Here is a 13,098-nt window from a genome sequence, read left to right on the forward strand (position 1 = left end):
AGTGTATAAATACTATATATATACTTTAACAACATATACTTAGAATTTGACTCCAATGCATATGCAACTGAAATACATTTTCAACCAAATACATGTCATATTTTATTGTTACATTTTCAGTCACACAGCACAATCATAATGTTTCCTCAGCTTGTAATCTCATTAAAAATAAGATAAATGAATCATTTATGGAAATAAAAAACCTTGAAAATTCTATTCTCTCTACTGCGAAATTCTTAGCCGATCATTATTACAAAAACAGCATGTTGAAGAATCTACAATGTAAAGACTGTTATTATTAAAAACAGGTGTTTCTTGCATTAAGACAGTGGCTGAAAAGTAGTATGGTCAAAATACCATACTATCACTATTTCTGCCATTTAAATATATATGACAGAAATAGTAAGCCTAGTATGCTATTTGAATTCAGCCAGTGTTTCCCAATCTGGAGTTTCCCAACTGCTCATTCTGTACTTGTCCCCATTGATACACTCAATTCAGTTTATTAGCACTCTACTAATGAGAAGATGAGTTACATTAGGGAAGCATCCTAAAATGTGCAGTGTTTAAGGGTCCTCCAGGTCTAGGACTGAGAAACATGAACAAGCATACAACTAAAATATAAATAATCAAACACCTGTCTTTACATCCAAGCTCTTACTGCTGGTCATTTCAAACATAGACTTTAATAACACATTCCCAACCATAAAAACACAAAAAATGGCTCTTTCAAACAAACATTTTATAGAGCTGGAAAAAGTAGCAAACTTAAATTAAACTTGCATCCATTTTAATAAATAAAAAGAAAACGAATCAAGCAAATCACAGAATATACACCTACACAAACTAACTTAAGAAGTCAAAATATGGGTAAAAAGTGCAGTGTGAGGTTCGAAACCGAAAAAGTGCTGTAAAACAACCAAATAAAGTTCAGGTTGTATTAAAAAAAGGAAAATTCATGACTGGCAAACACAACACAGAGTATCTTATATATACATGATGGGATTGTGACATTGAACTTCACCATCTCCAATCACACAATTTATTATGAAACATCAACTTAATGTGACCAAGTTTCACTGCCACTGTTCAGTCCTTCAAAAATCCTGCTCAATGAGTATTAATTAAAATCAGTCTAGTTTTAGCCCTGATTGAGATCAAATCTAAATTGTCATAAAATTGCCTAGATAATCAACTTGTAATATAAAAAATAATAAAAACTGGCAAAACGACACTGTAGAGGTACTTCAGTGCAAAGGTTAAAGGTCAGGTAAGGTAAATACATTAAATAAATGCCAAAAGTGTTGGGAAAGTGGCAAACGAGTCAGGTTTACTACGGTGCACATGTCCCTAAATAATAACAAACACTATCACCAGAATAAAATCATTGATATTTAATAAAAAAAAATAATACTAAAAGCAACTTAAATGAACACGTCATACATATGAATATCATTGACTGGCAGCATATGTTAAATAAATGCTTAATATGTTAATTAGAGAGTCAATTGGTTCATCCTTTTGACTAAACGTTGATTTATAAAATAAAGTTCAAGTTCATGCAGTGCTAAATGACTGCAGGCTTTAAATACTTGATGCATGTTAAAATGCAATTCAGCAGATGTCTCAAATATAGTATGAAGCCTAGCCGAGGGCTTAAAATGATTTAAATCTAAGAATCAATGTTTTCTGTTCTTCTTGTGCCATCTAGAACCTTATATTGTAGTATCTGCTGTTTCTCTTCAGTACTGTACATCCAAAATGAAAGGCCTCGTAGTGGTAGTGTATGGGTTTACCAGAAGAAATGTTGGTTGACACCTGTGCGGGAGTCATGGGTTCATATACGGCTGGTGTATTCTGGACAGACATCTGTGTATGTCTCAGTGGATCTGCTGGTCAGTGTTCACGTGGGTCTGATTGTCATTGTCTGTGTAATACTGTCTGTAGATCCTCTGGCAAGGAGCTGATTATGGTCTGGATGGATTTCTCTAATCTCTCCAGAAGTTCTTCTTTCACTGGAAGCTGATGTTTTCTAGCTCTCATCTGTGTGGGACACATAAATGAAGAGAGAAGCTTCATGCAAATGTCAATGTAAAACACAAAGAATGCACTTTAAGCCCAAGTTTCACTCACCAGTTTCTCCCGCAACTTCAGGATGAGGTCAACAATCTCCACCTCTGATTTGTCTTTGGTCCACGTCAGCAGGTCCTGAATTAACAAAGACAAAACCAGAATCAAACTAATTAAATGACCCAAAAAAGGAGTAATTTATACATGAAAATGATCGTTATTCTTTACTCACCCTCATGTTGTTCTGAACTAGTAGGATTTTCTTTCTTCTGTGGAACACAAAAGAAGGATTTTGAAGAATTGAACTGGTGGCGCTTTTCCATGCAACTCAAAACGGACTGAAATTGAAGTGGTTATTCACTGAAAATCTCAACATCCTGCTCTCAATGGTTTCTTTCAGTTCTTTTTAATAATCGGTTGATCCATTTTCACAAAATCTGATTGAATGATTCATTCAATGAAATTAAAGGTAGGGAAGGTAGGATTTTTGTAAAAAACTTTTTTTCAAATTTGTTTAAACTGTCTTTATATACCAATACATAATTAAAATGTAAGTGCTCTGAAAAAGAGAGTATAAAAATCGAGTGACTGTAGACCTTTTAATCTGCAATAAACACAGCTCATTATTTCCATTCGGGACGAAACAATTAATTGGTTTGGGCGACTGTCACTCACTCTCGCAACCATGGCTACCACCCCTGTTGCTAGATCTGCCCATATGTGCGCGCACCCGTTTGATTTGAGGAGTGCAAGAGAGGCGCGGAACCTACGAAGAGTAAAATTATGGCAGAGAAAGAGCATTCAAAATTCAAAGCACCCGCATATGCAGTCAGCGAAGGCAAACAAGGCAAAAACTACTTCCTCGGACCCTGGTTGCCCGCACTCTAGAACGACCTCCTCTGCTTCGCCCTCGACCCCGGACCTGTCCTCGAACCGAGGATGCGGTACTTGTCACCGGAGTGTAACGTTAGTCCTCCTCATCAGAGTCAACAATGTTTTCATCATGGAAACTCTTACATGCAAAACACCGTATATGTTATGAATCTTACACGAAATACACTTTCATCAGTGTAACTGATGGTAATGGAAAAACGTGTACAAATGCAACCTGTTTTTAGCTTTGCCTTATAAATATAGCTCATTACCGAATCAAACAAAATATATTTTAAACTTTACCAGTATCGATATGCTAGCTTGATAGTGAGTACTAAAAGCCATCTTATTTGTTTATATTCATAGTGATAAAGTTAGGAATTTATTACATGTGATTCTGACATGATGTCACTGCATGCACTGCGCTCCTTCCTCTCCACTCGTCTCAGGTAATAAATGCGTCTTCCAGCTGAGCCTGAGCGTTTGGTGACGCGCATTCATGTGTTTTGGGGGCGTGGCTTTGGAAAGAGCTCAGAAGGGAGGGGGTGGAGTGAATGGAAATAATAAGCTGTGTTTACAACAGTCGTGAGAGGTCTACAGACACTCGATTTTTATACTCTCTTTTTTCAGAGTACTTACATTTTAATTATGTATTGGTATATGATAGGGGTGTCACGATTCTCCAAATCCTCGATTCGATTACATTTTCGATTCTAAGGTCACGATTCGATTCGATTCTCGATTTTTACATTTATTTATTTATTTATTTATTTATTTTTAAGCACAGGTTGCTTAGGCTAGACTAGGTATGGGCGGTATGACCAAAATATTTTTTTCACGATATGACTCATTTTATTTCACAGTAACAATATATTTCACAATATAGTTATGCTATTCTGGAGAAATTGACAGAAAGGGCTTTATGTATAATAAATAAACCCAAATAGCCTACTTTAGAAATGAAAAGTACTTCACCTTGTTTGATTTTCTTTTTCTTTTATTTGGTAAATGATTTATTTGGTAAACTATTTTGATAGCTAAATATATTAAACAGAACACAACCATCAACTTTTAGATGAACTGCCCCCCACTGATTGATATTAAATACAACTCGTATGTGCGATTAAACTTTAAAGAAAGTATTGCTGAATAACTTTTCAATCTCATGTTATTGTTTCACTTAATCATTCAGTTTATAATATCTGATATCTTATATTGAACTATTCTATTCATAATAAATTAGTTACTTCCTTTTAATTGTATAGGATATTAGTAATACTAGTGGTTTAGATGTGTTCCTTCCCCGGTAAAGTTTTGCCATGCTTATACTGCGTTTTTAAGGGGCTTGTTTTGCTCTTTTTGTGATATCTGGCAACCCGTCACCTGGAGCTTAATCAATAAAAGTTCAGAAGTGACTAGAAGGAGAGCAGCAGTAATAAAAACCTTACAGCAGCTACTGTTAGCATTGACTAAGTAGTTTAAATTATACACACCTTGAAACTGTGTCATTATTTTACCATAGCCCGGTGAACCGCGCTCCCTCTCAGCGCGTGTGCACGCGCGCGTCTTTTGTATCAGTAAAATACGATCGAGTTTGAGCGTCCTCAAGTTGTAATCACGTTTTGAATCAAATGAAGATTTTATCAGCTGGTTCAGTGGCCAATTGTTTGGATTTAGAAAATATAACGCGCGCTGTACATTTTGGCTCAGATACAGGATAATATTACATTCGCTTTAACTAGCAGGCTGTTCATTACCATGGCAACCGCTTGCGCGTCCTTTCTGAACGTAACTGTACACATAATAGACAGATAGATACATTTTATAAGGTTATTTCTATTCGTTAGAAGAATATTGATATATGAACTTATTGTAAAGTAGCCTAAGCCCCGTTGCGAGCATGTACGTCCCTCTAAACTTTCTGGGTGCTGCACTGCGCTCTAGTTGACTTCTGTTCTGCAAGCCGACCGCACCGGGCGTGACATGGGGGCGTGGCAGTATCGACGATTCAATTTTTTAATTCGATTATCGAGGTTGTGGTTTAATTTCGATCGATTTCGATACAAAATCGAAATCGTGACACCCTTGGTATATAAAGACAGTTTAAACAAAATTGTAATGTTTTTTTGTAGAAAAATCCTACCTACCCTACCTTTAATCAAGAAAATAACATTGATTCAAAAGACTAGCACATACACTACTGTTCAAAGGTTTGGGGGTCAGTAAGATTTTTTAAATGCATTTTAAAGAAGTTTCTTAAATGTTCACTAAGGCTGCATTTATTTAATCAAAAGTGGAGTAAAACATTGTGATATATTATTATTATATAAAATAAGAGTTGTATATTTTAATATGTTTTATAATGTAATTTATTCCTGTGATGGCCGTCTTCAGTGTCACATGATCCTTCAAAAATCATGCTAATATGATGATCATTTTCTTATTATCAATGTTGAAAACAGTTATGATTATTTAATGAATAGAAATTTCAAAAGAATATCACTCATTTGAAATAGAAATCTTACCATTATAAATTGTCTTCATTGTCATTTTGATCAATTTAATGCATCCTTGATGAATACGAGCATTCATTTCAAATTGACTGCCCACAAACTTTTGAACAGCCGTGTTAGTTATATAGACTACTGTTACTATTCTTTTAAAATGTATTTTATTGTGCTTTTGCATCCTTTTTGAAGTCTCAGTTTACGTTCAGCGTGCTTGCATGGAACAGAGCGGAACCAGTTCAATTCCTCAGAATTTCTCTTTTTGTGTTAAACAGAAGAAAAAGTCAAACGAGTTTAGAATGACTTGATGGTTTTGGGTGAGCAAATCCTTTAAACATTCTTTATTTGCACACACACTCTGAAGTGATAATAATAAAGACTTGGTACGAGAAGAGACCGAATCCAGATCCAATATCATACTCACAGCCGCACAGATGGCCTCTAAATGAAGACGTTCCACTTTTTGAGTCATGTCTCTGTTCCTGAGCCGATACCAGCCATCAAAATTTGGCGAACGAAAGAAACGCCTGAAAGTCACATTTAAACAGTTAATTATATTATAAGAACAATTTACAGAAAGTTTCAATCATTAGTTCCCAAATGCCCTGGGCTGCGTTTCTCGAAATGATTGTAAGCCTAAGTAGAACATACAAATTACTGGTGGCAATGGGCTTACGGTGCTTTTGTAAACTCAACCTTAGTGTGTTACCTGTACAGGCCCGTCCAATCTCCTTTGAGCGTTAGTTGCGGCCCTGCTTGCTCCAGGGTCTTCATGAACTCATCCTGACTGAAGGGCCGGATCTGAGGAGGTGTCTGAGACATAAACACAGACACAACTGTTATGTTTGAGGTCTAACATAATCATTTTAAATGCCTGAATGTCGTCTGAATCTGATCTACATCATCTTGAACCAACCTTCCACGGAGACACAGATCTCTGTGGCGGCATGAGGCTCTCCAAGTAACTTTCCTAAAGAAAAGAATGTGTGTGAAGCTCACGACTGCTTAGTGAATGAAATAAAAGCTCTGAACAAAGGTGCAAAAGAACTTCACCAGTGGAAGAATGAAACTCTGCGTTTGCTCCAACAGATGCCGCCTCAAAATGGCACTCTGCGCCTCTGATGGCCTTTTTTTCTGGATTCCCTGAAAGAACAATTAAAAACCAAAGCGAGACGTTACACATACTATAGCTTTAAACTTAAATATTCATTTTTCATGAACTGAGTCAACTGACATCAGCAGCCTACCTTTAAGAGTCGTTTGATGAGGGCTTTGTCTTTGTGTAAGAAGGTCTTGTATGCTGTGTAAATACCTTTATGGGAAGATACATTTTTTAATTTAAATACATATACATACACACACACACATATATACATATGTATATATATATATATATATATATATATATATATATATATATATATATATATATATATATATCTGTGTGTGTGTGTGTGTGTGTGTGTGTGTGTGTGTGTGTGTGTGTATATTTATGAAGAGTTCAGATGCAAAAGCCTCTAAGTGCCATCTGAAATTTTCTTCTAGAATGATCATTTTTATAAACCTTGTATATTTAAGTTAAGTAATTTCACTTAAATGACAATTTAAGTGAAATTATTGACCTTAAATATACAAGCTTGATAAAAATGATCATTCTAGAAGAAAATTTCAGATGGCACTTAGAGGCTTTTGCATCTGAACTCTTCATAAATATACACACACACATACATACACGTTCATGTGTTTGCATTATTCAGCACATAAGCTTACAGCAAAAGCTTGTTGTGTACCTGTTTTAGTATCCAGTGACTTTAACTTTGCCAGTTTCTTGAGCTTCACTTGCTTTGGTAAATCACCTGCGGAGAAACTCCATTCAAACCTCTCTCATGTGCAATATGCCGAAATGATATGCAATCACAAAGGCTGTCAGAGGAGCCTAAAATGGAGCATTATTTACCAGACATCTTAAGGTCTCCAAGGCGAATAATGTGTGGCCAGCACTGAAAGGTCTTTATGAAGAAAGGGTTTGTGACACCCAGTATCACATTGGGTCTGAAAGCAGAAAAAAAGACTGAAGAATCTTTTTTCCTGACCTGAAAATTATGTTTTCAACATGGGCATGTAAGTAGCTCACATCTAGTCAAGGTTTCATCCAAAAATGAAAATATGACTTTTTGCAGAATATGCTTTTTGCTTGAAAGGCTTGTCAACTACTAAATGGCAAAAAACACCATAAAACAAAAGCATCATAACTGTGGTCCATACAATTTGTCTGCTATACATAGTTTTTTAAAGTCATGACAGCTTTGTTGGAGGTTGCTTTTTGTCATTTTGCAACTTGACAGTTCCAGTCCCCATACACTTTCATTATATGGAAAAGAACAACTTGGATCATTCTTCAAAAATTCATGAGTTTGGATCAACAAGATGGTGAATAAACTAGAGCAGCATTAAGAATCACACTTCTCGATTCTCCCACAATTGTAAAGTTACTTTCCAAAGGTGATTTACACTATTTTGGTAACTATCATAGACATCAGTGTTTCTTTCCAAAATATGAACATTTATCCCAGTACTTCTGTGATGATATTAAGGATTGTAACACAGGACTAATGATACTAGTGGCTAAAAAAAGACTGTGAAGCTCCATACCTCAACATGACAACTGCTCTCTCTGGCTCAGCAGCAGTGTGAACGCAGATTTGAATGTTCGCTGTGATTGTTTAGACATAGACGAATCTTTGTCGTTTAGGAATAAATCGCGTGGGTGTCTGAATCGTGATTGTGATCTAATTGTACACAATTACAGAATTTTCATTTCTGGATGAAGAGAGACTTTAATGCGGAGTGTGTGTATTTGCTTACGGAGCCTGAGTCCTGGTGGTGTACTCCTTAAATTCACTGTCATGAATGGTGAAGTACGGTCGGTGATCACCACAGTAGCGCAGTGGGGTGATGGAGCTAAAAAAACACAAAAAAACGAGTATACTTATAAACTTTTATACTTGTATACTTTTTTCTAGTGATAAAGTACGTTTATGAGCTGTTTAATTCATATTATTTAATTGAAATTGAAAAAATGAATTAATTATTTTAACTAATTAATTAAATTTAACTTAATAATTAATTAAAACTAAATCCATAAAATGATGGGAACCCCTAAAAGGTTCTATATATGACAGAATCCTTAAAGGTTCCGTGTAGAATATTTTCTTCTAAAGGCCCTTTCACACTGGATGCGTAACGAAAAAGCGAATAGTTCGTGTGCGAATAGTTCGCGTCAAAACCCATCACATGAGCCGCGTAAACACGGTCTCTATCTCTATCTTTGACGATTAGCTTTCTATCCCAAATGTAGTTTAGCCTGGTAGCCTACACAGCACAGGACTATACAACAACTAAAACTATCACACAATAGGGCTGCACGATTTTGAGAAAAAACCTAATTGCGGTTTTTCTGACAAATATTGCGATTGCGGTGCGATTTTCGATTTTTTTGGTTTTATTTATTTTAAAGCTTAAAACTGTACTTTTTATGTAATTTATATAATAAATATAACCTGATTGTAAAGTGTTACTGATTAGTTATACACCGATTCAGACGTCTCCTGAGTTCACTGTTGGAAAGATCAGTTGTTTTAACCATTCATTAAAATGAATCGGTTCAAAGGAGTCATTAGTTCGCGAATTGGACGTGTCATGCGCGTTGTGTGATTATCCCAGCAGTTAGGACATGGACATCCAAGATTTCTGTCAACACAAAAAACATTTCATCACTGGATATTTTTTTCGTTTAATTAAAGAGTTTTTTTTTTTTGTCAGTTAAATGTCCGGAACGCTTTTCAGTTCAATTTATTTAGCACAATTCACACCCAGCGGTAATTCAGGGGGAAAAAAAATCTCCGAATGATCCACATGAAACTTTGGTCTTCCGACCTTTTACCACCGTGTCGATTTATTTTGTGTGAGGGAGAGAGCAAGACAGCGCTTAGTTTGGAGACGGTGAAGTCTTGTTTACACTTTCGCCAGGCTCCGAAGAGAGAGAGAGAGAGAGAATGCGCGCGCGCGCGACCGGCTCTCTCTCTCTGCTCGTTCTGTTAAACATGCGCCCTGTCACTCACAAGCGCAGCAGTTCATCTACATTACTCACCGATCAAATAATACTTTGGCGGGACAAAAATTCACTTTGGCGGGCGCTTAAACAAGTTCAATGCAGAAAATTCATGCGTGAATTTAACTTAGTAGGCTACATGACCATGCACTCGCACAAATGCGACCACATAAAATTTTAACTCGCACATTCTCAAAAAATGGTCGCATATTTCGGCCATTTCTGCGCAGTTACAAGCTTTTTCTATTGGCACAATTCGAGGTACACGTTGTGTGTTAGCTGCTTTGCTGCTGACAGAAATACGGTGCACTGCATACAACCTTGTAACTTTCCATTGCCATTTCTAATTGGCCAGCAAGCCAGGAACGCGAGATTCGACCATTTTGATTGGCTAATAGGTTTGTCACTCAAATGTCAGAGGCGGGGGAAAAAACCTCAGACTCCTGAGGTTAGGTTATTGCGGGAGTTAAAACCTCAATATCGATGCGATAAAGGTTAATCGTGCAGCCCTACCATACTCACAGTCGTGATAACCGAGTTGGTTGGCAATGCTACGCCACACAATCATTGTCCTTGTAGTATATGATTGGCTGAAGTCTTTTCTGTCGCCGCAAAAGGAAAAAAAAATCGACATCGAAACGGAAAAAATAAAAGTCGTTTTTTCGCCGTAGCACATTCGCGTTCGGTGTGAAAGCACTCATTACACAAACAGCTGATCAAAAAATAAAACCATCGCGCGAATTATTTGTGCGTAAAAATCGTGTCCAGTGTGAAAGGGCCTTAAGAGTGTGGATTATGGATAAACTTATGCATAAATTCTACTAAAAAAACAGACCTACCTATTGACCTATTGTCACCAAGTCCCTTAAAATAACTTTTGTGTATGCGCCTCTGCTTTGAGAACGCAATGTCCATACCTGACCAGGGCCAGCACAGTCTCCGAGGACACGGTTGGAGAGGGTGCCATAACAACCACTGGCTCTCCTAGCAACATGAGCTCCCAGAGCATCTGCACGTGAATCAGGACTGACTGGAAACATCTGATTAGATGAAGGTCAATTAGGGCAGCTATTAGCGACGGCTGTAAAATCAACAGATGGTTTAGTAATTACAGAACACATGTGCAAGCAGCGTAATACTCACTTAAAAAGATCCAGCTCGTGAACTGATGGAAGAACCGTGGGGGCAGTGAGCAGATTCTGCAAAAATGCAACCACATATCAACCATTTGTAAAAAATAAAAGCATATGTGAAGGATTGCAATAGTAAAATGAGTTAAGCACCTCTGTTTGTGTCTGTTTTACAGGGCTTCCTCCTGGCGTTTCAACTTTTGAGGGAATTCTGACCTGCAAATTCAAACCCAGCATTTGAGAAGTTGAATTGATGTCTTGGATAAATTAATTAGATAATGATTTTATCAATCTCCCATCCAAACACCAACTAACTAACTAATTCTCACCTGCATCACCACACCCATCACAGGTAAGTTGAGGGTTTGCCCTGGTACTGGTGCTGGCCATTGGTCAATCTCATTACAAACTGAAACACATTAACCAATATGACTGAGGATTTCAGAACTATACATATATTTCCATGCAGCTTTACAGAAAGTCAAAATAATATACACTGTAAATACATATTCAAGTCAAGGTGGCCTCACCTGTCTCCAGACAAGGTTCGAGCTTTTCAAAGTACTCAGGAGCAATGACCTGCAGCAGCGAATGAAACAGGTTCACAAACGGCAGTCTGGACACCACCACCAGGGACTAGGGATATAGAAAAACTTGAAATTATTTACACCATTCACCACCAATCATTGTATACTGTATACTGACCACAAGGCCCTTGCCTTGACTAAATACATTAAATTAAAAGTTCATGTTTTCATGTAAGCAGACCACAATGTGAAAAACCAGATCAAACATTTGTATCTTTCAGTTCAGTTACACACCTTCTGAAAGTAGCCCCTTTTGACAGACGCATCTTTCACTTGCCTGAAATACACATACCCGTGGAAATGTGCGTGCTCCTTCTGAAAGACCGGAAAATCATTTACATGCACACTTTATTTCTGGAATGTATTGGTTCAAAGCAGATGTTAATCAGTGGTGGTGATGCTGGGAAATGTCTCAATTCAAAGCTTTCATGTGTCTTACATACAGTAAAAACAGTAATATTGTTAAATATTATTACATATAACTTTTCTATAATATATTGTAAAATGTAATTTATTCCGGTGATGTCCAAGCCAAATTTACAGCAGCCATTACTCCAGTCCTCAGAGTCACATGATCCATCAGAAATCATTCTAATATTCTGATTTAGTGCTCAAGAAACATGTCTTATTATTATTAATGTTGAAAAAGGTTTTGCTGCTTAACATATCAAGTCTATTTCTAACCTGCAGGGCCACAGGTGCATCCTTGTTGTAAGCATCCTCCTGTCCAAACCAAGAGCTACTGCGGCCCACCGACTGCCGCAGTCTGAAGCTGAACTGAGTGTCCCCGAGGCATCCTGGGATAGATAGGAACTCATGTGACTGAACTGTAAAGCTCATGTTTCAGCTGTTTATCATGATAACACTGATGAGATCAGTCTTTGCCAGCACATTACCTGAGTATGAGTCAGGAAAGGATAAGTAACAAATACTTGTTTTCTAAAAGACAGAAGGAAGCGAAAGATTGAAGTAGTTTTAGGGGCATTTTAGAATGAAATTAGTGTTTTGAAAATTGTTGTGACACAATATATGCATTTATAATACTGTAGCTGGAAAATTAATTACTTCATTAAATTTAATTGACCTTACCTCCTTTTCCGTGAGTCTGACATCATAGGGGTAAATGAGCTGTTGATGACAACATAAAGAATGGTATAGATACACAGTGATTCTGCTGTTGCTCATTACTGCGTATTAATTTACAGTCAAGGCGTTTCAGCATCTTATCACAATAAGATTAGCTACTTGCTGTAAAGTGGTTATGCGAGTAGCTTATAAACAAGCAAACAGATGTTAGGGGTGCATGCACATCATTTGTGTACCTCTATGGCTTGTCCGAGCTCGAGGTCGAAGGTAACGACGCACACACACTCGAGCCAGGCAGAGAAGCGCGACCACGGCTCCGGTACCTCTGTATCTGTCGCCGCAGACCTTGATGGCCCTTCCAGGGAATCGGCGCTGTCAAACGGATCCATTTTGACTTAAGGATCCATTTGAGATCCGCTTGCTTTTGTGAATGATCGCGTCCTCGGTCATCGTTCAGTAATCACTGAGGTTGAACAGCGCCCTCGCGCGGGGAGGACTGACTTATTACTCCCATAGTTAATATTGGTTCTCAAAAAGGAGGCCGCAAAATAAATTACAGTTATTTTAAATAAACTTTAAATTATGTTTAAAGTATGTATTATCGTATTTTTTACTCTTTACACGCAAAACTGATCTCTAACTCACATTGCACAGTGCACCAACAGACGATAATGTTCTGTTAGCGCGTGCTTGTCTGTGACATACATGATGAATTCTGATTGGCTGTCAATGGT

At 37.3% G+C, this 13,098-nt stretch overlaps 1 protein-coding gene across 3 annotated transcripts; it reads right to left on the reverse strand.

Moving 5' to 3' along the window:
* Nucleotides 1-73: 73 nt before the first annotated feature.
* On the reverse strand, nt 74-12,854 carry dennd6b (DENN/MADD domain containing 6B). Of its 3 annotated transcripts, XM_081363669.1 has the most exons (21): nt 12,601-12,822; nt 12,368-12,406; nt 12,175-12,217; nt 11,963-12,075; nt 11,513-11,593; nt 11,222-11,327; nt 11,021-11,100; nt 10,845-10,907; nt 10,705-10,760; nt 10,479-10,601; nt 8,316-8,411; nt 7,408-7,502; nt 7,241-7,306; nt 6,698-6,762; nt 6,504-6,593; nt 6,367-6,420; nt 6,160-6,263; nt 5,875-5,977; nt 2,303-2,339; nt 2,134-2,208; nt 75-2,043 (listed from the first exon to the last, which is right to left on the reverse strand). In XM_081363669.1, exons 1-20 carry the CDS (start codon nt 12,751-12,753, stop codon nt 2,162-2,164), a joined length of 1,614 nt encoding a protein of 537 aa, XP_081219795.1. In that variant the 5' UTR covers nt 12,754-12,822; the 3' UTR covers nt 75-2,043; nt 2,134-2,161. The 3 variants fall into 3 exon arrangements, with proteins under 3 accessions (XP_081219794.1, XP_081219795.1, XP_081219796.1); XM_081363668.1 differs by lacking the exon at nt 2,303-2,339 and having other exon boundaries at nt 74-2,043; nt 12,601-12,854; XM_081363670.1 differs by lacking the exons at nt 2,303-2,339; nt 10,479-10,601 and having other exon boundaries at nt 12,601-12,810.
* Between the last annotated feature and the right edge of the window lie 244 nt (nt 12,855-13,098).

Source organism: Scardinius erythrophthalmus (assembly GCF_964197995.2).
Source record: "Scardinius erythrophthalmus genome assembly, chromosome: 4".
NCBI lineage: Eukaryota > Metazoa > Chordata > Actinopteri > Cypriniformes > Leuciscidae > Scardinius > Scardinius erythrophthalmus.